Genomic DNA, 24,631 nt, shown 5'->3' with positions numbered 1-24,631 from the left:
GCATTTTGAACATTTTCAGCATGTTTGCGAATGTGTGACGAATCAGGTGACCGAGGCAGACAACATCTGCCGCTGTCGGGGGGAAACAAACACGCACGCGTAGCCAAACCAGTAGGTTCAAAAACCAGTACGCACGTAACACCGGAAACAGCGTCAAATTACGAGTGTCCAGATCAGGCATGTGTTTCGCCGTCCGCGATGGGATACAGTGATGTTACATCTCCATACAATAGTTCCGCTTTAAAGTGATTTGAGAAACATCATCCATCCTAAAACCTTATCTCAAAACTATAACATCTTTTAATTCCTTCACCTTGGAAAAGTTGAACCATCCTTTGTCGGCCAGCATGTGGCAGTGATGTTTCCTTAAAGGCAGTAACCCGTTAACGGGAAGAAGACGAAGAAGAAGGGAAGGCAAAGAAGAACCATAGCAACGATTGAAACAAAAATGGAGTTATCCGCCGCTGTGTTTTGGTCCATTTCAAACATTTTCTCTTTATTTCTCTTGTTTACTGCCGTGACAAACTCTAGCTTGAATACGACATATAATGACCAGAACGTAATACATCATGTTACAGACAACCACACAACCACACAGCCGATAGAGTTGTATTCGACAATCCCGCAAACACCGATGTCCAGCAGCACGGAGAGGCCCGGTGAGCCGACAACGCCCGCTGAGCCCCTACCCGTCTCCGGCCGCCTGCTCGCTCCTGGTACCACAGGTAATTTGTGGCTACCGCAGTGTACTCCTCAATTAATAACTTTACGTCACATAACTAACGTTAAACAGCATACACTGTTTTACAAAGCCATTCTCTAAGTTATTGTGGGGTCGGTTAGCCGTAACCGTCTTCCTTACACATAAAATGACCTGCTTAACGTTAATCTGTCTGGCTCATAGCTAAAATACAACTTTATTACCAATATGTTTTTTAATAGTGTAAGGTTGTAAAATACCACCAATAGGCCTTCATTTGTATTGTTTTCATCGGGTTGCACACAGGGTTCGAAATGACTTAAGACTCTTGGGGGGGTCCCTTAAAATGTAACTCTAAAAAAAGACCTTACCATACCATACCTTGCTACACTATATACTGCAGGCAAAATTATATTGACATATTTTGAAGGTGGGATAATGGTGTTGGGATGTTTTTCATGGTTTAGGCTAGTCCCAGTATTGTAGTGGTGTCTGGAGAAGTGGATTGGCTATAATCAAACAGGTAATCCTCTATTTCTGGAGCAACAAAGTTACAGCACCTTATATAAATCCCTGACATGACAAAGTGGATAACAGGTCATTCTTTCCTTGAGCAAGGAAGTTAACTAAGTTACATAAATCCACCAGGTGTACAACTGGCGTTTCTCATCCCTTATGTTAATGGAATTTGTAAAACAACTAGCCGCTGGATTGAATAATAATGATGTCTATAAAGACTGTTCCTGGCATCTAAATAGGGCACCGAAATCAGAGTTGCTATTCGGTCCGGTAGATAACGGCCCTTAAGACACGTGTACCATAAAGGAAAACCTGTGAATCTCCATAGCTCACTGCGTAGAGCAGTGGGCTCGTTGGCTTTAGGATGTTTTGACCCACGGGGTTTGGATCCCGATCGTTCCGATCTTTTTTGAATTATATTTCCTTGAATATGTGTTTTCATACGTGGTTGTGATGTTGTTCTCACTTATACAATCGTGAACGCTGCAATGGATTCGTGATGTGTTTTGTAGATTCTCAGCCATATGTTTGTGAATGTGCTGCTGTTAGCTGGCAGGTTGTTTGGCTTCATACACATACAGCAAGATACGTTGACAAACGCACTCTTCTAATCATTACGTTACACTGTGTATCTAAGTTACTTAATGAGACTTTTGATATAGGAACGTAAACTCCAAATATTTTACTAGAATAAGCAATTATTATGGAGATATAAACATAATCGAAGCACCTACAGGATTTTCATTAGGGATTTCACTCTTTGTGACGCTTCAATTTTGCCGCGTTCAACAATAACCTACGTGTCTGCGGCATAGACTGTACTGTTTACGCCGGAGGACCACAACAACAATCTGTGATGCTATTAGCTGCCCTGATTGCTGCCCAATCGCGCTAGGAATATAAAAAAATTATTGTTATAAATATAAAACGTCACTAAAGACCTTTTCACAATCATTTTTAATGTTAAAAATATTTGTCGGGGACCCCCCAAAATCTAAAAATAAATTCCTATAGTCCCTAATGACTTATAGGGGGTCCGGGACCCCCCCAGACCCACCTCATTTCGAACCCTGGTTGCACAGGACTGACCCTGGATCTATGACGGAGGTATCATTGAGATGTATCAACGTTACATTTTGACGGAGCTCTTTCATTTTAACCGGCGCAGCTTTTCAAACCTTACATGCAAGAACAATATGTAAACACTGCCTCTATCAATGCACAAAAACATACAGAAAATATATTATTTTTAGAAAACAGCCAAACACAAGTCCTGAATAGCTTAACACAATGTACATGCTGATGCATAATGGACATGGAATGTATATTTCGGAAGTAAACAGCAGACCCACACCAAGGTGAATAAACAGGCTTTGTTTGGGTGTCTGTGTCTAACCTGAGCGTTTCTGTGTGTTTCAGTTGGAAGCTTGTGTCCCTGTGACAAGCTTATGAATGTGTGTGACATCAACTGCTGCTGTGACAGAGCATGTAATAAGGAGATTGCTCTGTTCACTGGCTGCTCAGTTGACACTATCAGGCAAGTCTCTGGCCCCAAAGCGGATTTGGGGGGTTTGCTTCTCAAGAGAATGTTGGCTTTTGCAGTCGGTTTGAAAAGATATTTGTCAAACAATGGACAAATAAAGTCCAGATAACAACATTGGAGTGAAGTAGAAATACCTGTAAATTCAGCTAACATTGTAAATTCAGTAGGGTGTACATTTCTACACAGTAAACCACAACTTCTGAACAGAAATGTTTGCCATGGTTTACTCTTGAGAGTTTTCTCTCCCGACTAGTTAGTCAATTCGCTTCATACGTGCCGGAAAGGGGATGCCTGGCCTGTATCCGTAAAGACAAGCTAATATTTTAACTTTGGCGAAAAAGGGATTTATTCGCTTCTCTACTTTCGCTTTTTTGCGTCCCGTCTTTGAATCCTTTGCGCCCGCCTGTTGGAAATTTGCTTCCTCCGTGTGACCAGCTTTGCAGACAGTGCCCAGAATAGTATTTATCCCATTCCTCGTTTATTTTTTTTTATCCCACTTAAATGTTTCAGATCAAACAAATTTTTCTATTAGAAAAAGATTAGCTGAGTAAATAAATGCTGTAGACCAAGGGTGTCAAACTCATTTCAGGTTCGGGCCAGATACTGCCCACTTCAATAGAATTTGGGCCACTGATCCAAACGGCGAACGGCATGGCCGAAGGTTCGCTGACTGACGGTGACGGCTGTCACCCGGCGTATGCACTCCGGCGGCGGGCCGCACTGGACACCCCGTCACCAAAAGTTATACCGCTTATTTTCATATATTGTCCAATAAGTCGATATATTGATTACTGCAACAGGCCTAACTGTGCCCGACTGCCTTTTTGTGGTGGTGGCTGGCATGTTGCTGGATGTTGATGTTCTGGCTCATAGGTTTTGTCAATGCAGACATAAAATCTGTGCTCGGACTTTGTGTGTCCAGGGCTGCGGTTTATGATGGGAAATGAGTGTTTTGAGAGTTGGCTGTTAAGTACTTTTTTGGGCTTTCAAACAAGTTTTTTTTTTTTAATCCTTAAATATCCTATTGAAAATAGGGAGAAAAAAACCTGCCCAACTTGTTAGGTTTAATGATGCAGCCGCAAATCCCCAAAAATATCAGTGCCCCTCGAGCTGTGCCACCATTCCAGTAGTCTTCAAACTATACTAAAGACTGCACAAGAATCCACCTTGAAAATATTATCAGTTTACCACTCTGAAATAGCTTTAAGCAAAAAATGGTGTGACACTAACCATCCCCCGTTGAATTCCTAAGACTGAGGAGGTGGTCATTGAACCTAGAGATGTAGGTGATCTTCGGTGAGAAGCAATATGATATTTGTCTGAATACAATATATGCTCTTGCTTATCATTTCTATTTCTTATTTTTCTGCAGTGGCAAAAAGCAGCTGTGCAGCAATGTGGTTGTGACTTACTCTTTAGAGAGCAGGTTTAATGGCTACTCAGAGCTTTATTCATTTGTCCGGAAGGAGATTAATCATGACATCTTCTGCATTCAGTCACAGAACCGTAAGTCATTCATTGCCTTTTGCTATGATCTAAAATGAATCAGGACATTTTAGGAAAATATAAATTACTGAAGTTTTAAAATATTTACTGGATTAAAAAAAACATGACATGGATTGTTTGGATTTTTTAAAGTGTGGATGTTTGAATCTACAATCACTGTATGGGGTGTAGAGTGATTTGGTGACACAAGAGGAAAGTAATGTATAACTGGGGACAAGTACAGAAGCCAAATGTATTTTAGACACCTATAGAATATCTGTATCAGTTGTAGTGTACGCTATACGTAATTAGAATAGTTTACCTTTAACTAATACTCTTTAAAACCAGTATACTTTATATAAAATATATAGTATTTTAAATATATAGTTTGATTGAAGCGGTGGTAGCAGGCCTAGCTCTGTGTCCTGCCTGTTAAATTAGTGTTTTTCTTAAGTCAGGCAGCTATGAAGAGCGCATAGATGGATATATCAATATCATACATTGTCTAAAGAAGAATACCTAAACCCCACTTTCATATATCCAAACCATACATGTAATGCAGAATTTAAAGAATTTGGCTGGTGACATTTTTTAAATCCCATAGTTTATTAATCAGAATTGAATTGTACAGCTACTTGGAGGTACACTATGCTGCGATGTAACAACTACTTTACTCCTGCTCCAAGTTTGTCTCATTTGCTGACATTTTTTTCTGTCTAGGTGTTGATGGATTATCTCACCCGTCTCCTGCTCTTCCAACTGAAAGCAACTTTGACTCACTCTTTGACAAGTACATCAGGTTTTATTTTGGTTCAGAGACCCCTGTAAAGCGCCAGAGCCTGTCAGGGTACCAGGCAAGTCTCTGTCTTGAACTGTTAATCCACCTCCATTTGTCTCAGATTATTAATTCTCTGCCGATGGTTTATGATTTCAGTGTGGGGATGTGATGGTGACAGCAGGAGAGAGTGGACAGGGAGGGATATTCCAGCTACCAGCTCCTTTAATCACTTCTGACTGTGTGGACAACAGTCCTGCAGGTAACTTCTACCCAATGCAACATGGTATAACGTGATGTAATTTCACACAATTTTTAAGTGAGAGAACTGTGTGATGTTCATCGGGCAATGATGAATGCTGAAACATATTGTTACTGTAATTAAATATATTCAATCAAAAGGGCACTGGGTTTGCAATCTCGCCCAATGACAATTGCTGAATCAAACACAACGCAGCACAGAAAACGCAGGGGGAAGAACAGTTGGCCGGGCAATAACGGCAAAATACAGTGCTTCTGAAAAGTATCCACAGAACTTAACTTTTTCCACATAGTGTTATGTTACAGCCATATTCCAAAATATTTTTGCTTCAAATTGTCCCATAATGACAAAGTGAAAAAAGCGTAACCTATTTTTTCTAATATATTAAAAATAAAGAATTCAAATATAACAAATAATAATAATGTACATAAGTATTTACAGCCTTTATTCTCAGCAGTTGCTGTAACACAGTTACTACAGTGTTACTAGAGGACAAAAAAACCCTGCAAGGAGTTGGTCCTCGCACCTATGTGCAATTTCTCGCTCTTGGTGAAACAGCCCTGAAATTTGTCAAATCGACTTCTCTTGTTCTGGTAGATTTATTTGTCAGATCACAGGTCAAATAACAGCGCTGCGTTTGCAAAGGCAGGATCAGTTCTGTCGGCCCACAGGCCGGAAGAACAACTGACTAACATCAGGAAGAACTTCTTGTTAGATATAAAAGGAAAGATTTCTATTGGCCCTTAACTGGCGTTGAGGAAGAGCAGGTCCTCCCGCCGCAACACAAGATCCAATCAGATACAATGTGTGGTCTCCTAACATTGATGTAAGCATAACGAACAAAACGTGAGTGTTGTATGGTGCTTGGTGTGTCTCTCAACTCTCATCCTTATCAGATCTGTGTCTGCCTAGTTGGCACTTTCAGCTTTGCCCTCTGACCTTGCCAGTACAAGACAGTGACTCCCTAAATGCACTATGAAAAAGCTTTTGATTATCAGGCTCTCCAGCTTTCAGCTATTAGGCCTTTTCAAGGCACTTTCTGGACAAACTCTCGTCAGGGTGACCAGAGAAGTCCAGCTACCCCAGTCCTCACTCCCGGCCTTTGGAGCCCCACAAGAAAGAAAGGTCCTTCAACCCTTTTGATCTGAAGATGTTGGGTCTTTTCTGGGAAAATTTGAGAGTGATCTGATTAATCTATTTAATTCAATGCATTTTATTTTGTATAGCCCAAAATTTGCAAATTACAGATTTGCCTCAGAGGGCTTTACAGTCTGTACACATGCGACATCCTCTGTCCCAAAACCCTCACATCGTATTAGTTGGCTGAGCGGGGTAGTCACTCTGGTGCTCTCTGCCCCGCTGCTGCGAGCGCCATACAGACTTACTAATATAATGATGTCATTGTGGAACTGCCGTGCATGGAAAAAAACAACAACCCCAAGAATGTCATAATTCTTTTGTGGATTTTATTTTTTAATTGCACGCCTTTTCAAGGTGGGGGAGTGAGTAATTTCTAGGGTGGCGTTCCCCTGTAATAATGGTAGGGATAATGTCATATGAAAAAATGGCGCAGATTAGATCATGTATGGCCGAGTTCTCTGGGAGGACTTCTGTCTTTTTGGGGGCGCTGTAGAGACGTTTCTTTATACCCAATTGTGAGACCCCAAAAATACAAATTTTTAAAAAAATGGCCTACTTCCGGTTCGGTTTCCAGCATGGTCCCAAGAGACTCTTTTCAGTTTTGTTCAGTCAGTACACTGTAAAGAATTTCCCCATTAATTTACAGTATTTAATTTAAGTGTTACCTAGGGAGGAAGGAGAGGTAGCATACTGCATCCTGGTGTTCTTTTTTTCCAATGTCCAATGTGGAAATATGCAGACGACCACATAAAGTCCCACTCAAAGTCCAAGAGGTTTATTAGGGTGGCCAAATGGGGATTGAAACTTGCTGTCCTTTCTGGACCAGCTTGCCTGTCCTTGTAAACACCACCGTCTGCTGGTTATCCGTTGTCCCTTTTTCTGGGTTCAGCCCAAGGAAGCGCTAAAATGCAATAAAAGAGAAGGCATATTAGGTGTTGTATTGCACTTAGTACTGAATCCTTATGAAATAAAATTAAAAGAAATACTTCTTTTCATTATAGTGACCTACTAATGAGAGAATATTATTCTCATCTAACATAACGTGTAAATATTTCATTTATATGAAATAAAATTGGCCTCTATGTAACACTCCAGCACTCTCACATAACCCTACTTAGATTTCGCAACATGAATAAAGGACCATATCTTACCTGGAAGATTTTGCACGGACAATCGTAAAGTAAGAAACAAAAGGCTCTGAGTCAAATATGTCTTTCTCCGTTTATTTCCTTGCAAGGGAAGGAAGGTCACAACAGCTACGTGCTCTGCAGACTGTCAAGAACCTCTTTGCCCCATAACAGAACGAGGCAGTTCTTATACCTAAGTTCAGTCATCGGTGGCGTCAACAGAAACCTTGACCACCTTGTTGAGTATCTACAGCCAGGATACTGGGGACATCTAATCCATGTAAGATACGTCAGTTCTTTGACCATGGACTCGCCCTCCCACTACTTGAAAACAAATCTGGTTATACACATATGACCCACTTTGTTTAGTCTCTACAGCTAGGACGCTGGAGACATTTATCAGTGTGGAACACTTCAGCTCTTATACCATGGCCTTTCTATCTCAGCACTTGCAATTAATAAACTGGTTATACAAATGAAGCATTTTAGAGGCGTTACATATATTTTTGCCATTACATTCCACTCTTTTGATTACACAATAATCACACACTATGCATCACTTTAGGATGCCTATTCTAAAACATTTACCATCTGATATTTACCATATCAAATATCATAAACATGTACATCCGGACATCGCTCACAAAACTTGGCCTGTCACAGAACAAAAACTCTAAAAAACCCTCCAAAATGGGGGAAAATAGGAAGAAATCTGTTAAGAGAAGAAAAGACTCGAAACCTTCTCCCAGGATTGAGCATTACACCCCAGATGGCATGTGTACAGTATAACCATTTACTTATTGGAAAATAAAAAAAATGTTTAAATCACAATACTGGAACTTAATCTAAGTACAATCACACAATATAGAAAGAATATGTGGAAATACAGAGAAATTCTCACTCCTTCATTTATCAGATGATCCAGAACACAAATGTACCTCTGTCCAAAAGAGGACAGACTTTCTGTCGTACTACGGTGGAACAACTAAACTAATTGACTGATTGCATAAAACCAAGAAATAAAAGGAGAATTTCACATGGATCACTTTGATGTGTCTATAAAAAAAACATATCTTACAACATGCTGTCTACTATTTCTGCCAATACAGAAAATAGCTTCATTGATCATTTCATATTCAAATAAGGCCATTGAGGCCTCGATATAAACGGTCAGGGGATCGAGATGATCCCCCCCAGCATGCTGCAGTTTTCCCCAATTCTCATCGTCCTGTTGAGAATTCTGTTGGTTCAAATTGGTTAGTCACGGTAGCATCCCGCCGACGCTGCTGTACCTAGCGAGGAGCGATACAGCCACTGCGATCAGAATAAACAGTGATAATGCCAAATTCTTTGCCTTGCCGAACTGTGATTCCAGCATTCTACTGGAAGGATGTGTGTACTTTTATGTGTTCAATTTGTAAATCATACTCTAAAGTTAACTCACCCATTGGGGTGTGATTTGTGTTGAGTGTGTTAATCCGTTACTCGGGTCCACCTCGCCCTCCCCCGCTGCTCCTCCCCCTTTCTTCGTCCTTGGTGCAGCTCCTCTGCTCTGCTCTCGTTAGGGCTCTTACTTTGTCAGCTTGGAATCGTTTGTGAAGACAAAACTGTCTTTGTTTGTTCTCCAAAAGTTCTGCTTCCTTGACGTTTTGATCTCATTACAACATCCAAAAGAGTAAAAGTTCTCTTTAGTTCTGTGAATCTTCAGACTCGCCAAATGAGTCCTGGTTTCTTTGCTCGTCAGACTCCTGTCGTCTCTTGTTCAGATCGTCCAAGCATTTCGTAATGTTCCTTGATGGGGCTCTAGTTGTTGGTTCTTCTTTTCTTCCTTGGTGTGGTGTGGTGGGAGGTTGGCAGTACGGCGGGAGATCACAGCGGGTGGCAAAGCGGAGTCCAGTTCAGAAACCACTGGAACATGTTCCTCGTATGATAAAAACAAAAACCACAAAGTTCAGTCAGACATCTCCTATCAATTTCAGAGATTCTTAGTTTTTTCCCTTTTATTGTACAGTTTCTTCCCTAATTATCTTTCTTATTTAGGAATTGTGCTTCGGTTAAAAAAAAAATATATATATATATATATAAATATAAATATATATATATGCGTGTGTCTATGTATCCATTTCTATTTCTGTTACCATTAATCCAAAAAAATCAAAATATTTGTAAGTCCAATCGTGGTCTAGGTGGCATCATTGCTCACCAATCCCTGCGTTGCAGATCCACCACTGAGCTACAGACCCTTCTAAACCCCCGGGCGTTATTAATCCCCTCTAAAAGTGACCCTAATGGCTTCCACTTGGGTTCTTCACTGGTTCCAGCTAGGTGACCTTATTGTACTCACCTTCCTGGTTCGCCAGCCACGCCTCGGAATTTCCTTTAGCCTTTGTGTAACCAATTAATAAAATCTTAAAGTTAAACCAAAATAGTAATAGTTGAGTTAAACTTTTTCACATCAGTCACTCCTGCTTCATTTCAACAGCTTTCATTCATTTTGCCGAAACAGATTAACTAAACAATTCTTTGATAATACTAATTGTCGTCTCGTTTGTACACCTGTTTTTAGATCTATGATCCCTAATTGCAGACAGATATCCTGTGTGCTGGTGTTTCTATGTAGTCTCACAATAATAGTGACATTTTATCAAATTTTTCTTTTTCTTTTTCGTTCATCTGAGGTTAAAATAACAGATCTGCCTAATTCTGGAATCACGCAAAAGTATTACCTCACATCCTTCATTATTCAAATTAATTAATTAACTTTACTTCTCTCCTGTTCCCCATCCGTCTATGACTTTGTGTTTGTGTGTGACCTGTTGTCCGTTGAAGAGGGATCCACCACCTCCACTTGTCCTCTCCTCCATCCAAACACCATCCCGCCCTTTGAAGGCCTCCTCCCTGCTCCACTCATGTTGTCCCCCCACAGACCCCCGTCCACAGGCCTCTGTGTCTCTATTTGTCTCAGGAATACACATAAGAACAAACAGGTTTCAGATACTTCAACATCATCGTATTAAGTCTTTTTTTCTGTTTTTCTTTCTTATGCTCTGCAGCACTGTTGCTGCTGGCATAAACTCATTCGTTTTGGGCTCCCAGGAGTAATGTACTGGTATTTGTTGCTTACCAGTCACTCTGTCCCATCTGGTGGGAGCTGGCCTGCAGCTGGATGCTGATGTTCTGGCTCATAGCTTTGTTCAATGCAGACACAGGGTCTGGGCTCTGTGGGACCAGGGCTGTGCTTTGTGATGGGGACTGGGGAGGTGGAGGAGGATGTGACAGGTGGATGGAGGCTGGAGGATAAACAAGTAGAGGAGGCTTCGTCTCCCTTATATCACTTGTTAAAAGGAAAAACCAAATCAGGAGAATTAATCACAAATGATGTCTTGTTATTCACTTTTCACCGTCTCCTCTTACTTCCTCCTTGCGCTCCTGCGCCTCTTCAACATGAAAACCCATTTCCTTAGCAACCTTCCATCAACCATATTGGTCTTCCCATTTGCATAAATGCGTAACATTTCCATCCTCAACCTTTTCAAAACCCATCCATCATCCTCTTTTGCTTTCATAACTTCCATCTTTGGCTGCTGGGGAATGACCCCATTCTATATTATATTATCACATTAATTTTCTATTAGCGCATTTATCTAAACTATTTATCTTCAAATGGCTTTGTGATGTCCATGTGAGCTTGTTGCTGCTCGGATGTGTGTGTGTGTGTGAGTGTACATGCAGTTAGTGCAGAAAGCGTTTCGTCATTGCAGGCGGCGGTGTGTGTTTGTGTGTTTTACTTCCCTTATCATTTGAGGATCTCAGCATAGATGCCGACTCCCCCTCACATGCAGCCTCCTGCTCCCTCTACGTCAATTAGATTGTGCCCTGTGGAACCTGGTTGTTGTGCTTCTTTCTGCGGATCAGCCTTTGGGGCAAGGTGCGGTATTGGCGGACATCCAGCATCTGTTAGACTCGGACACATAGCAGAAAAGAAACCCATTGGTCATCTTGTCTAGAAACCTTTGTATCTGGTTCGTGAACCACTGGTCGTAACGCACAATAATTCTTCAGTCATACGTTTCTTATTGACTACATTCACATTCATGCCACCCAAACATTTTGATTCATCTTCATATTTCTGTCTCATCACATACACAATGTGTCCCTCCGGAGGACTCATTTCCTTTTTTCGAGACCTTTTGAAATAACAAAATTAATTGATCATAAAGCTAGCAAATGGTGTAGCCGAAGTTAACAAGAGTCATGAAAATTGTCAAACTTTTCCACACTGAATTTAATCACAGGTCGATCATGTCTACAGATTTCTTTACACTGTCTTGATCCGATCAGAATCAGAAGCCATGTATTGCCATTTATGTTAAACATAGAGGAATTTGACTTGGTGAATTGATGCAATGTAAGAATGAAATAATCTAAAGATTTTACATTGAATGTGCTAAAAAAGAAGTAGACACTTGATGCGACTAGTGGGGGGAGTTAGAGTCAACCAAAAAGAGGAATGAATACAGTAGTATACTGCAACTTTAAAGTAGCGTGCTGTGAAAGAATATTTTCTTCCAAGACGTCAACCATTGCGATTTTTTTACAGTATTCAACTGTATTGACGAATAACTATATATTACTGTTGAGAACTGTAATGTAATGGTAATTTTATTTATTTTTTATTTTTTACAGTTTACATGTGTTACATATTCCTACCAAGTAGGTCAAAATTAGCGCGGGGGCTGCTTAAATCAATATTTGTAGGGGGCGCTATTAAGTGAAAATGCAATTTTGGATCATTAAAATCATATCCAGTAACTACATCTTTGACTTATTGCCACGTTTAGTTACATTTTGAGCATATTTAGTCCCTCAAATGCACCTTAGTTGTTTACGGCAAAGTTGCCACAACAACAGTGTTACACAAAACATAAAATGCTACTTGGGCTGTCATTAAGAAAGTTTGTGTGGAATGTATTTGAAGCAAGGGGAAATAAGTATAGCAACGTTTACTTCTTGTTACCAGTAGGTGGCGGTATGACTTTGATTAAAAATTCAACTTTACATGTCTTCAGGCTTTGCCATCTCATCAAACATGTGAAAAATTGGAAAGGATCTAATCATGTGGAGTACAGTTATAACGGTTCGTATTTTCTTGGAGAGGGATCAACTTTGCCAATGCTCCCACTCGCCGCCCTTTATCGAATTCTTAGAATATTCACAGCGAAGTATTATCAAGTCTTTTCTGACAACTTTTGAGAAGAATCAGATTAACTAGTGAGGAGCAGGGTGTGATGTGAAAAACACTCAACTTCTTGTTGCCATCTCCCTTAGATATAAAAATCTCAGTCATTCTTGAGGAGCTCGGAGTAGAGTCGCTGCTCCCTTGCGTCGAGAGGAGCCAGTTGAGTGGGTTTGAGCATCTGGTAAGGATAACCCCTGGGCGCTTTCTTTGGGAGGTTTTCCAGGCACGGCAAGCTGGAAAGAGGCCCCAGGGAAGACACAGGACTAGGTAGAGAGAAAATAACTCAACACTGGCCTGAGAATGTCTTTGGAAACCCCAGTCAAAATTGGTAGATGGGGTGCAGGAAAGGGAAGTTTTGTGTTGTCCCCACAACTCAACCCTGGAAAAGCTGTTGAAGATGAGATGAGACAAAAGATTCCTTGGCTCAAAAGCTGAATTGAGATCACATAGTGATACTAAAATTGATGTGCTTGATTTTTATTACATTGTGTATCCTTTGAAAATAAGGTTCTCTGTTGTTGATGTAATTGTTCTTAATTGAAACAATGATGGGATGGAAAAAAAGAGAGATATTTTACAATAGTTGAATACATTTGTGAACTTGTTTCAAAATTTCAAGGATTTCCTATGTGCCGTGTTGGTTAATATTTCTCCTGTTTTCCTCCTCAGCGTTCTTAAAGCATCAGAGCAGTCGGTGTTCTCGTCGTCTGGACCTGAAGCACGACTGTGAATCTCTTCTAGCCCTCCACATTGACACTTACACCAAAATGTGGCTCTTTGCTGTGAGTACCATATTGTCTTTCCAATCACTAAAAAAACATTCCCCTGCAAACACTCAATGTCTAAGTCATCATCAGTGAGCAACGTTTGATGCACTTTTTTAACAAAATTGTATGAATGTAGAATACAGCTGAAGTTCTCTCTTAGTGAGTTGTAATTATTTTCTTTTCATCCCTTTTGTTTTCTGAATCTGCTTCAGCTATTTCTTTTATAATTTTTAAATCAAAAAACAAATGTATTCATGCTTTTGCAAAAATAAATGGAAATACTGAAAATGAAAAATGTGTTTGTCGATTCAAAGATGTCAAACCACATCTTTTCTACTTAACAGGGGAAGACTCCAGATGCAGCAGTAAGTATACCTTTTTTTTAACTTTGCAACAGAAAATGTATTTGACGTTTAATGATACAACCTCATAACTCATAGCAGGTCATGCAGGTTAAGTAAAATATTGCTTTACAAAAAGTCTTCAGACTACTTTAGATTGTTGACAACAACATGGCATCATGTCTCCTGTCTAACCAGGAAATTTACACACAATGAATTGTGTTGCACAATACTAGGAACACCACAAAAAGATGTTACGTAGTGCAGTAAGTTAACACGGACAAAAGATTGAGGTTGATGCTGCAATGTGAGATGTGGAAAGATTTTTACATTTCTCTCTGTTAACAAGAAGGAGGAAATATTGTAACATCTGCACTGACACAACACTTTAGTTTAATTAACATTTCTTTGAAATCAAAAAAAATTGGTAGTGTCTTAGATTTCTGAGAAATGTTTTTCCCAAAATGAAAGTTGAGCTGTGGGAACTTTAATTTTTTTAAAAGATCAGTGTTGTAAGTACCCCGTGACAACATAACAACATATCTTAAAAAAATTAAATAAGAAGTTTACACCATAGAAAAGCATTGACTGCCTTCAATGGTAATTAAATGGAAAAAAGGTTTACAGCCAGTATGGGCCAAAGTAATGTGGCCACCGACCCACCGGCTTTCCTCTCCTAAGTAAACAAACTCTACAGACTGGCTTAAAAGAGAGCAGAGTGTAAATCTGAAACAACAATTTGTGATGAATGTTGACTACTGTGGGTGTTTGTGACGTTGCTGGAGCTTGTACCTGTGGAGTTGGCTTCAGTTGTCTTGCAGACTGTTGATGGGAGTCAAACTGAGCTGATGAACAGTGGTGGAAAAAACCTCAACCCTGTTCTACTGAACCCCACACTCTGTGTTAATGTGGTTCTAAAGGTGAGTCGCAACCTATATTTTGGGAATTATAGCCTAAGTTTTACAATTACAATGAATACTTACAAATAAAATAAGTCATCGTCTGCAAAACCAATTAGACACTTCTATCTCCATAGGTCGCATATGTGACTACGTTCAATCCATCTGGTAAGATAGTGAATGTGACGGTCTCTCTGGTACTTGGATTTGTCCGTGAAGCTGCACTATCCCTGGAACAGGAATTTAGCATCACATTTGTGGAGGTTGGTCTCAACCAGGCATTGCTTATGTAAATAATAATAATAAGTCTCTACTTTTGAGAAAAGCTGCAAAAATTACTGTAGTGGGCCTTCCTTCATGGGTAGTTTCCATTTCACCCATTGTTATTGGGTGTTTGTGAATGGGTTTCTGACTGTGCAAACTTTAAATGTATTAAATCCCAACTTATTTTCAACCCCGAATTTGAAAATAATGTGCTTTAGCTTGTTCCTATTCAACAGGAGAATGGGGATGATGGGGCTATCCACTACAGTGGAAATCCAGGCTATGTGGTGGGACTACCTCTTGTGTCTGGAACAAGAACAGCAGAATATCCTTTACCTTCCTGGATTTATTTACAGACAGAATTAATTAGTCAGAATACAAACATTGTAGTATGACAGCAGTAGTGTGGAGACAGCAGTAGTATGGAGATTTGGCAGGTCAATCTGATGTCCTTCAATGCCTAGGGTTTTCTTTAACAATTGTCTTCACAGGGATCGTTCGAAGCGTCGACTCCAGGGACACAGTATCTCTTCTTCACAGTGCTAGAGACCAGGACTGTCTGCAGGAACCACATAAGCGTTCCCCCGTCCTTTTTGGTCTGGACTTTGTGTCTGGCTGCACAATAAGGCAGGACATAATTAAATCTGCTTACTGTGTTCAGTTACATTGCCTCCTTGTATCGTTTTACATTCATGACGTGACTTATCTTCTTCCTGCAGACTGACAGATGCTGCCAACTGCTCTCTGGTCCTTCAGGTTGTTTTGGATGTTTTAAGAGGACCAAACAAGGGCAGATTTGTGGCATCTTTTGGAAACTCTCCGCTACACTATCCACTGGATTGGGTCCCGATGAAGAGCAACTTCAATCCCGTGGTGAGTATAATCTAATGGTCTATCTAATAGTCTAATGGTACGTTCGCACCAAATGCGATGCAAGCGTTTTGCCATGGCAGTCGCGTCACACCAGTCTCATCGTGTGCATGAACTGTGGCGTCACACCATAATCCTGAATCTAATTGGAGAAGTAGAAGAGAAATCAGGGCAAATAAACACTTGTTACTGATGGGCAGGTATCACTGTGTAAGGTGTCACTGTGTATGGTAGCTCCTTTCATCAATGTATGAATGGATGTGAATGATGACATGATGTATTAAAGAGATTAGAGTGGTCAGAAGACTAAAAGCTCTTTTCATTTCATTTCATGGAATCCGTATTGTGAGGCCATAATCCACAAGTATGTTTCTTTTGCAGGATGAACAGAGTTGCAGGATCCCATTGTCGCTCCACTTACAAATTCAGTGGACTAAGTATGGATCGTTGATGAACCCCCAAGCTCAGATAGTGAGCATCAAAGAAGTAATCCAAACTAACATCACCAGTTTGGTAAGACTAATGGCAGGACACTTTCAGTTTTAAAAATGCATGTGACTTTCTAATAATCTCTACTGTCTTTTTTCTTGCTTAGGACATGTCTGGAGGCAACAGCATCTTCTCAATCAGGACCTCAGTGGCTTTTACATCATCTTCTGCACCTGGTCTTCCTGGTTACAGAGCCACGCCCAAAATCAATGCCAATCTGCCATTTGATTTCTTTTACCCATTTGTCTGAATACACAAGGTAACAGAGAAGAGGTCAAATGGCAATTTGGCATTCATGGTGGGCTCGTCTTACTTTTTTGTCCAACCAGTCCGCAAGGAACGTTCCTCTTTCTTTTGTCCAAAAAATACATTACATATTTACAGTCAATTTGGATTTCTCTCAATAGTTTGATATATTTACCCAAAACTGTGTTAATAGAACTAGCATTGTTGTGTTCTTGTAAATACTGTGAATAATTGAAATAGGATGTTTGTAAAAATGAAATGGCTTTTTTTTTTTTACTTTATATTACAGTTACATTCAGTAGCATCTGACATTCATTACATATACAATATACTTAAATTTAACTGGTATCACTATATCGATGAGAAACCTGGATATGGATCCAATGATACAGATATCCTGAAATAAAAGTTATATATATATATTACAGGTCCATCTCCATCATTCTTGTTTAGCGCATTCGTTCTCCTGCTCATCACTCAATCAGTGCAGTAACGTTTCCTGGGCGCGATTTTCTTTTTCCTTTGCATTTTTTTTTTTTACACAGTAACAGATATGATTTAAAATGTAGCAAAGTACAATACTTCAAATAAAAACTACTTTAAAAAGTAGAAGTACACAAAAATACTACTCAATTACAGTAACGCGAGTAAATTAATTCGTTACTTTCCACCTCTGCTAATTTATTGAGATTTGAATTACTGCATTGAATTATTTGCATTACTGAACATAATTATTTGAAGGTTGACTTTTTTGTATTAAAAACACTTATGTTATTGGTCGGATGAAATATGCTAATCTTTTTAGATAGGAATTCTGGGTTTTCATGAGCTGTATGCCAAAATCATCAGTATTAAAACAATACAAGACCTGAAATATTTCAGTTGGTGTGCAATGAATCTAAAATATATGAAAGTTTAATTTTTATCATGACATTATGGAAAATAATGAACTTTTATCACAATATGCTAATTTTTTTAGAAGGACCTGTATATTAAATAGTGTATATGTATTATGTCTGGATATTGCAGAAGTACATGTGCCCCAACAGTTTGCTTAAGGAGTTATGCCTTTCTTCTTCAGGAGGGCTTGCAGATTCTGGTTCTCTTGTTCCTTTGGAGAGAGAGATACAGTTTATTATTATTCAAAGCTTACCCACTGTCAGTGGGTCAGTAATTTTTAAAATTTGAATCCAAAATGATAGACCTAAACTGAATGTTTACCCATCATCTCTAAGTCATGCAAACCTTACAGCTGTACATTTTATTTAAGTAGACATGTCAAGAGAGATCAGGGCTTGTGCACATACATTTGAGTATCTGGAGAACACCTCACAAACTACAAAGTACCCAGTTTTTTTTGTGGGCTGGCGTGATATAGAACCATGGGATTTAACAATTTAGATTTTGCTTCCATGCTTGTATCACATGCAGGGTGAACACAGGGTGATGGAATATAATATTTAAATGAACTAATGATGAATAATCGTCTGATAGATAGTATGAAGCAGCACGTCTCACCACTTTATCACTGCGCTCCTGCAGCTCTGTGACTCTTTGAACAAGGTGGTCATAGCTTTCCCTCAGTTTGTGAATCCTCTGGTCTGCACGGGTTTTCACTGACACCATGATACCTGCAACAGATTCAAACAGTCATCTGTGTGTGTAGCAACTCAGTATCAATTCACTAACATTATTAAGACAATGTGACGTGGTGACAGAGTATGTCAAAGACATTGATGTACTGTGGAACACCAGCAACTTGTGTGTTGTGTGCGGTCAAATCCCTTTTTGTCATGAGTTTCCGTTTTGAAGACCCGTTGCAAAGGGTTGTGTGATGACAAGGCAAAGCAGTGAAACTACTAAAAATAGTGTACACTTGATACATTTTGTGACAGTCCCTTTCTGACGAGACTCTCGATACACTCCCAGTTTGGAGAAACGTGGGAGTACAAGCCGCCAACAAACAAGTGCCAAATAAAACCTGCACTATCCCTTTAACGTCAGCGTCTGCTGGACTTTTGTATACAAATGGCAATATATTGTACATACGTTAGTATGTTACTGTGTGTTACTGACCATTGATGATTCTAGCCACCCTCCAGAGTCGCAGAAGGATGAGTAAACCCATCCCATCAAAGGCATCCTCATGGAAGATGAACACAATGTCCAGCACAAAGGAAACCACCACCACCGCTCCATCAAACATCTCAAACTTGTGATGAAAGAACTCAATGCGATAAGCGTATAGCTTACCAACCAGCTCTATCATGAAGAATGAGAGAAGAGCCAAGCTCAGGTAGTGGAATACCTAAAAAAGCAAATGATTCCATTAAAAAGGTCTTGATACGAACTGAATTTTGCTTAGCTAAGTAGGGAAACTTCTGTATCACCTCAGGAGCAAGGTGTCCATGTTCCAACCGGATCACAGACAGATCTATAAGCAGTTCTGCAAGAACAAAGACGGCATCCAGGATTACCAGGCACACCACCAACACCTGGAAGTAAAGTCAAGTCAATCAGTGGCAGGTGTCCCTCTTGATACAGCGACTTAAAGGGAAACTGTTCCAATATTACCAATTAAATTGGGTTTCAAAATGCAAAATAACTACTGTGTATGTGCAAAATAATGTTATAAAAGTTGAATCATTGTTTGTGGCCAAAGACAAGTTTGAAAACTTGTTAGCAAGAAGTGATCTTCTCATACCTCTGAAGCTCAACACTGATGCAGAATACTTGTCGTCAAAGTTGAGAAACCATCAAACTTGCTTTCACACTGCTGGATCAGATGCACCGAGAAGACAATTAAGAGCAGCATACCTGGAACCGCTCCGAACCGTAGAGTCCCCGGAGTAAATCCCTAAAGGTCAGCTTTGTTGGAAACTGACCAGTGGCGGGACCCAGCTCTTCGCTCTTCACGTGCAGCTCTTCATCCTCCCACTGGGCTGGCTGAACATCGCCCACGGTGCTGAAGTAACCCAGGTACCGAGCCATGACAGCAGGCTCAACCAAATGAGTGGGCCAAGAGCTTGGAAGGTGTCTTTTAATCGGAATGTCACACACAGTGTAACAATAATAATAATAATTTGCAACTTACAAAAGGTTCTGTGATTTCTCAAAACTGCTTCGGGTGTCTATGCACTCGATAATATCAAAGGCAAATATTGTAAAAGTAAAGACTGAGTAAAGACAGCCAGCGTTAAATCTTCCACTCCGAGCTCTGTAGTAAATGTCAGCATCTGTGGTACATTTGTCCCTGGGTTATACAATCTGAGTTTACTTCTCCTTTTTTAAGTTTTGCAAAATGCTATTGAGAAAGCAAGCCGTCTTAGTCAACTGAACGAGCAGAACTGATGCGTATCATTGATCAACATGAAGGCCTGTTCTACAGTTGGCTGAATATCCTGTTCTGAATTTTAGACAGGAAGCTAAAACTCGTGATGAAAGCATCCGTCTCATTTGCCAACTCAGCGCTTTTCCGCTGTACAGAAGACTGGGAGCAGTGAACCTCAGGCTAGACTCATTTCACCGCGGCTTCATCAGAAAACTGTGCCTTCATAGCAAAGTATGAGCGTTTCAAATGGCTAAGTTTGTGTGTTGTCTGACTCTTCTGTAAATATGAATCAAATTTTTCCTTAATCTATGATATAAGGTTACAACTTCCATTCATAGTTTACACTACTTCACACAAATTATTATTATTGCCAGTGAGCATTAGAAGTCATTTCAACGTTTTACATTTTACTAAATGTCAATGCATTACGATAAAGGAACTTGCACTATCTTTGAAGTGCCATGGTCAGGTGTAGTATCTAGTAGGTGTACTATTCAAAGGCACGGTAAAGGGGCTTGTACAGCCCAAAAGTCAGTTATTCTGGAAATATACAGCGGCATGAAGGAGGTGAACTTGACCAGTAAAGTGGTCGATTGAGTGCAATGGGGCGTGGAGCAACAGCCTAAAGCGACGGGGATTTTTTTAAATCATTATTTAAATGTGTTCCTATTAAAAATATATTTTAAAAATAGTCATTATTTGTGTATTTAAAACATTGATTATATACCCAGTACTATTTATACATTAAAATATCTAGGCTTTGGGTTGTTCCATGCTGTCCGTTTTTAGGAATTTCTTTCCTTCCTTTGAAAAGTAATGAACAAATTAGTTTGTAAACCTATTCAGATTTCACGTTATTATCATGAAACTGATACTTGTCCATTCCTGAGAGGACAGGTTGAAGAAAACACTGTCAACTGATGCATTCTTCCAAGTTGTCCGTTTTATGCGATTTCTTCTGTAAACGTAATAAAGTAAAAAATTAGTTAAAATGAATAAGGTTGTAAACCTATTTAGATATGATAACACCATGAAATTAATAATTGTACTTTCTTAAAGGTAATATGTCGATAAAAACACTGTCAACTGATGCATTTTTCTGTTAGATAATTTAAAAAGAGAAGGAGCAAACAAACTCATCGAAGGCACGTGTTCAAAAATTGGTCCGCACGCCGGAAGAACAACTAAAATCAGGAATAACATCATGTTTTATAACCCTTGTAAGACAGAAAAAGGAAAGATTTCTATTGGCCCTAAACTAGTGTAGAGGGGGAGCAGGTTCTTCCCCGAACACACAAGACCCAGTCACATACGATTTAAGGGTCTTCTAATCGTAATGTAAACACAACGACCAAAGTGTGTGTGTGTGTTGTATGGTGCTTGATGTGTCCCTAACTCCCTCTTTGTCATACTTGTGTCTGCCTGCTCGGCACATCCTGTTTGCCCTCTGACCTTAAAATCTTGAGCAAAACAGGGCAATGATTCTCTAACTTGGCACTACAAAAAAGCTTTTGATTATCAATTCCAAGTTGTCCGTTTTATGCGTTTTCTTCTGTAAAAACTTGAAGCGTAATAAATTAAAAATTAGTTAAAATGAATAAGGTTGTAAACCTATTCAGATATGATAGCATCATCAAACTAATCATAGCATCATGGAATAAATACTTGTACTTTCTTAAAGGTAATAGGTTGATGGAAACACTCAACTGATGCATTCTTCCAATTGTCCGTTTCATGCGTTTTCTTCTGTAAACATAATAAAGTAAAAAATGAGTTAAAATGAATATGGTTGTAAACCTTGTTCGATATGATAACACCATGAAACTAATGGTGCGTTTCCACCGAGCGGTGCGGTACGGTACGGGTCGGTACCCTTTTATATGTGTCTCCACTGCCAAAAGTTGAGAAAAGTACCAAAACCATACCACTTTTTGGGTACCCTTCCGTTGGGGTACCTGGCACAGTTGTTTGGTACTAAAGGGTGGAGCTAGACTCCCTGCAGAACGTTGATTGGTTGAAAGAGTGTCGTCATCGGCTGTATGTCCTCAATCTACTTTCCGTCCAATACCACGCCTATCAAGTGACGTTACCACTACTTTCTGGAATACACCACGCCTATCAAGTAAGGGTACTATTGGCGGTGGAAATGCTCGCCAAATCATGGTTAACAAAACCGACCTGTACCGACCCGACCCGCACCGTACCGATCAGTGGAAACGCGCCATAATACTTGTACTTTCTTAAACGTAAAACACTGTCAACTGATGCATTCTTCCAAGTTGTCCGTTTTACGCGTTTTCTGTAAAAATTTTAAACTTATCAAGCAAATGACCTTTTTTATCATTTTCATTATGTTTTTGAGGAATAGGTATAGTTTTACAACCTGGTTCACTCAACTATGACCAACTTTGACCATTTTTGTTACTTTCAAAGCTTTTGCAGAAGGAGAAACAGCTAAAACGGACTGTATGAAGAATTGTTACGTGCCGTGTTTTGTTTTGCTGTCTAGTGTGTGTGAGTGTGAGATTCTCCTCAGGTGTGATGGTGATATCACTCCTGCAGCTGCAGCTGATCAGCTGATCAGCAAAGGATAAATGGCGGTGCCAAGCCAGAGTTTAGGGGGGTTGTGGCTAGAGGTGAGCGAGTACAGCATTATCTGTATCTCTACCATATGAATAATCTGTATCCGTATCTGAACTCGGATTGGGCGGGGCCTAACTCGAAAGTGGGGGGGGCTTAACCCGGAAGTATGAAGGATTTAACCCGTAAATTGTCAGGTTGTCTTGAAATGGGCTGGGCTTTAACCGTTATGCTCTTTTTTAAGCATGCAATTGAGCCTTCGCAGAGAGCTTGATTAACAGATGATATGACCAATCATACATGAACTTGGAAAACAGTACACTGTACTGATGCATTTCTGCGGTTAAAACAACATTCCTTCTTAATTCTTATGTTCATTCATGTTTATCACTCATTATTCTGTATCACTGATGATCATAAGAGAGAGAGGGGAAGTGTGTGTGTGGCTTAATTTGTAATATTAATATTTAGTTATTTAACACAACTAGTCAACGTCAGACACTAAGTGCGTGAAGAGAGCCAGCAGACGGTAAAAAAAACTGATGAGCGGCAGAGAGAGAGGGGGAGAGAGAGAGAGAGAGAGCGAGAATTGGTCAGTGCGTGAAGTAAAAAAAAAACTGGTTAGAGCAATCTGAAAAAAAAATCTCCGACAGGCAGAGACGCAACGCGAGTCGCATTCTTAAGCACCACGTCTTAACAAGCCCCACGTTTACCTGAACTCTACTAGTTAAGAACAACAAACCGAAGTAAAAAAAATAAACCTGAAGCCGAAGAAATCCTTTAAATTTATCTGGAAAGACGCGCGTACCTGATGACGGAGGGAGGGAGAGGATTCTGAGTGAGCCGAGCGGGACACAGCAACACAAGAAACTGTATGTGTGTAGGGGAGGGGCGCTGTGACTACCAGCCAATCACAGAATGCAGACACAGACAGCTACCCAATGAGGACTTTTATTCAATCCGAGCACAGATATTGACTCGTATTACTCGTATAATACTCGTACTCGGCAAAAGTGCTTTATCCGTACCGGATACTCGTTTCAGCCGAGTATCCGGCTCAACTCTAGTTGTGGCAGTGGAGGCCAGAGGGAGCAGAGAGGTAGTGACCAGTTGCAGACCAGTTGGAGACGAGAGAAGCCAAGCTCGTCTTCCTTCTGAAGATTGTTTTCAGTTGCTTTTTGTTGAGTTTTGTCCATTAAATACTCTTAAGACCTCCCGGGTTTATTATTTTACATTGTTTGCGTCCCCCACCCCTTGATCTTTTAGGGACGTAACAATATCGGGGGCTCGTCTGGGATCTTTTTTTTGCTTGTACCTGCATCATTGTCTGTGGCGGTAGGTTTATGTTTGATATTTTGATATATCCCTGTGTGCTGCCTCTGTTTTGCTAACGTGTAATTGGGGAAACTGCTTCTCCTCAGTCTAAATTGTCGCAATGGGTGCTGGAGCAGGTTGCAGGCAGGACTTGTTTCTAAGTTGCCTTGAGCCCGGCACGACTCCAGAAGATAGCCAGGGATTAGTGGTGGTTAGGCAGATTCTGAGGAGGTTGCTGTTACCTTGAAGGGAGGCTCGAGTGTCTATAGTTTGGGTGTATTAAAACCAAACAATAAACTTGCCGTGTTCAGCTTGATTGTGATTGTAGCCTGAATATGGCGGCTTTTCAGATAGATACTTTTGTGTCCGACCCAACGCTGGGTACTTTTGATAGGTGTAGAAAGAAGAATCTGTATGCAATCGCCAAATATTATGATATTTCTGTGTCCGTTTCCCTCCGAAAAGCTGAGCTTAAGGCTTGTGTCTTCGATGGTCTTGTTAGCCAGGGAGTTTTTGCTGCACCCGTGAGCGGCTCTGATCAAGAGGTGAGTGCACCTGATGTGAAAGATCAGGCCGTTAATATTACTCCGGTTGTTCGACATGAGGAAGCCGAGCGACACCCTGGATCTAAGCTTGACGCCAGGTTAAAGGTAAGGTTAATGCGCATTGAGGTAGAGAGGGAGGAGAAAGCGAGGGAGTTTCAGCTCTGCAGAGAGTTAGGATTGAAGAGGTTGGAGGCA

General features: G+C 40.2%; 2 protein-coding genes across 7 annotated transcripts; one reads left to right on the top strand and one right to left on the bottom strand.

Moving 5' to 3' along the window:
• The first annotated feature begins 219 nt into the window (after window positions 1-219).
• On the top strand, window positions 220-17,544 carry tctn1 (tectonic family member 1). Of its 5 annotated transcripts, none has more exons than XM_062560701.1 (14): window positions 220-725; window positions 2,639-2,756; window positions 4,135-4,268; window positions 4,968-5,101; window positions 5,182-5,284; window positions 13,460-13,572; window positions 13,902-13,922; window positions 14,684-14,818; window positions 14,935-15,060; window positions 15,298-15,387; window positions 15,552-15,688; window positions 15,781-15,934; window positions 16,313-16,444; window positions 16,527-17,544. In XM_062560701.1, exons 1-14 carry the CDS (start codon window positions 449-451, stop codon window positions 16,668-16,670), a joined length of 1,818 nt encoding a protein of 605 aa, XP_062416685.1. In that variant the 5' UTR covers window positions 220-448; the 3' UTR covers window positions 16,671-17,544. The 5 variants fall into 5 exon arrangements, with proteins under 5 accessions (XP_062416685.1, XP_062416684.1, XP_062416682.1 ...); XM_062560700.1 differs by having other exon boundaries at window positions 221-725; window positions 15,280-15,387; XM_062560698.1 differs by having other exon boundaries at window positions 221-725; window positions 13,902-13,924; window positions 14,665-14,818; window positions 15,280-15,387.
• Window positions 17,455-23,436, bottom strand: hvcn1 (hydrogen voltage-gated channel 1). 2 transcript variants are annotated; one of them, XM_037461371.2, is made up of 6 exons: window positions 23,386-23,436; window positions 19,484-20,955; window positions 19,057-19,161; window positions 18,743-18,974; window positions 18,185-18,297; window positions 17,455-17,777 (listed from the first exon to the last, which is right to left on the bottom strand). In XM_037461371.2, the coding sequence occupies exons 2-6, from the start codon at window positions 19,655-19,657 to the stop codon at window positions 17,721-17,723; spliced, it is 681 nt and encodes a 226-aa protein (XP_037317268.1). In that variant the 5' UTR covers window positions 19,658-20,955; window positions 23,386-23,436; the 3' UTR covers window positions 17,455-17,720. The 2 variants fall into 2 exon arrangements, with proteins under 2 accessions (XP_037317268.1, XP_037317269.1); XM_037461372.2 differs by lacking the exon at window positions 23,386-23,436 and having other exon boundaries at window positions 19,484-23,376.
• Between the last annotated feature and the right edge of the window lie 1,195 nt (window positions 23,437-24,631).

Source organism: Pungitius pungitius, chromosome 2 (genome assembly GCF_949316345.1).
Source record: "Pungitius pungitius chromosome 2, fPunPun2.1, whole genome shotgun sequence".
NCBI classification, from domain to species: Eukaryota; Metazoa; Chordata; class Actinopteri; order Perciformes; family Gasterosteidae; genus Pungitius; species Pungitius pungitius.
Note: the sequence above shows the minus strand (reverse complement) of the source record. Positions and strands in the feature narration are given on the sequence as shown.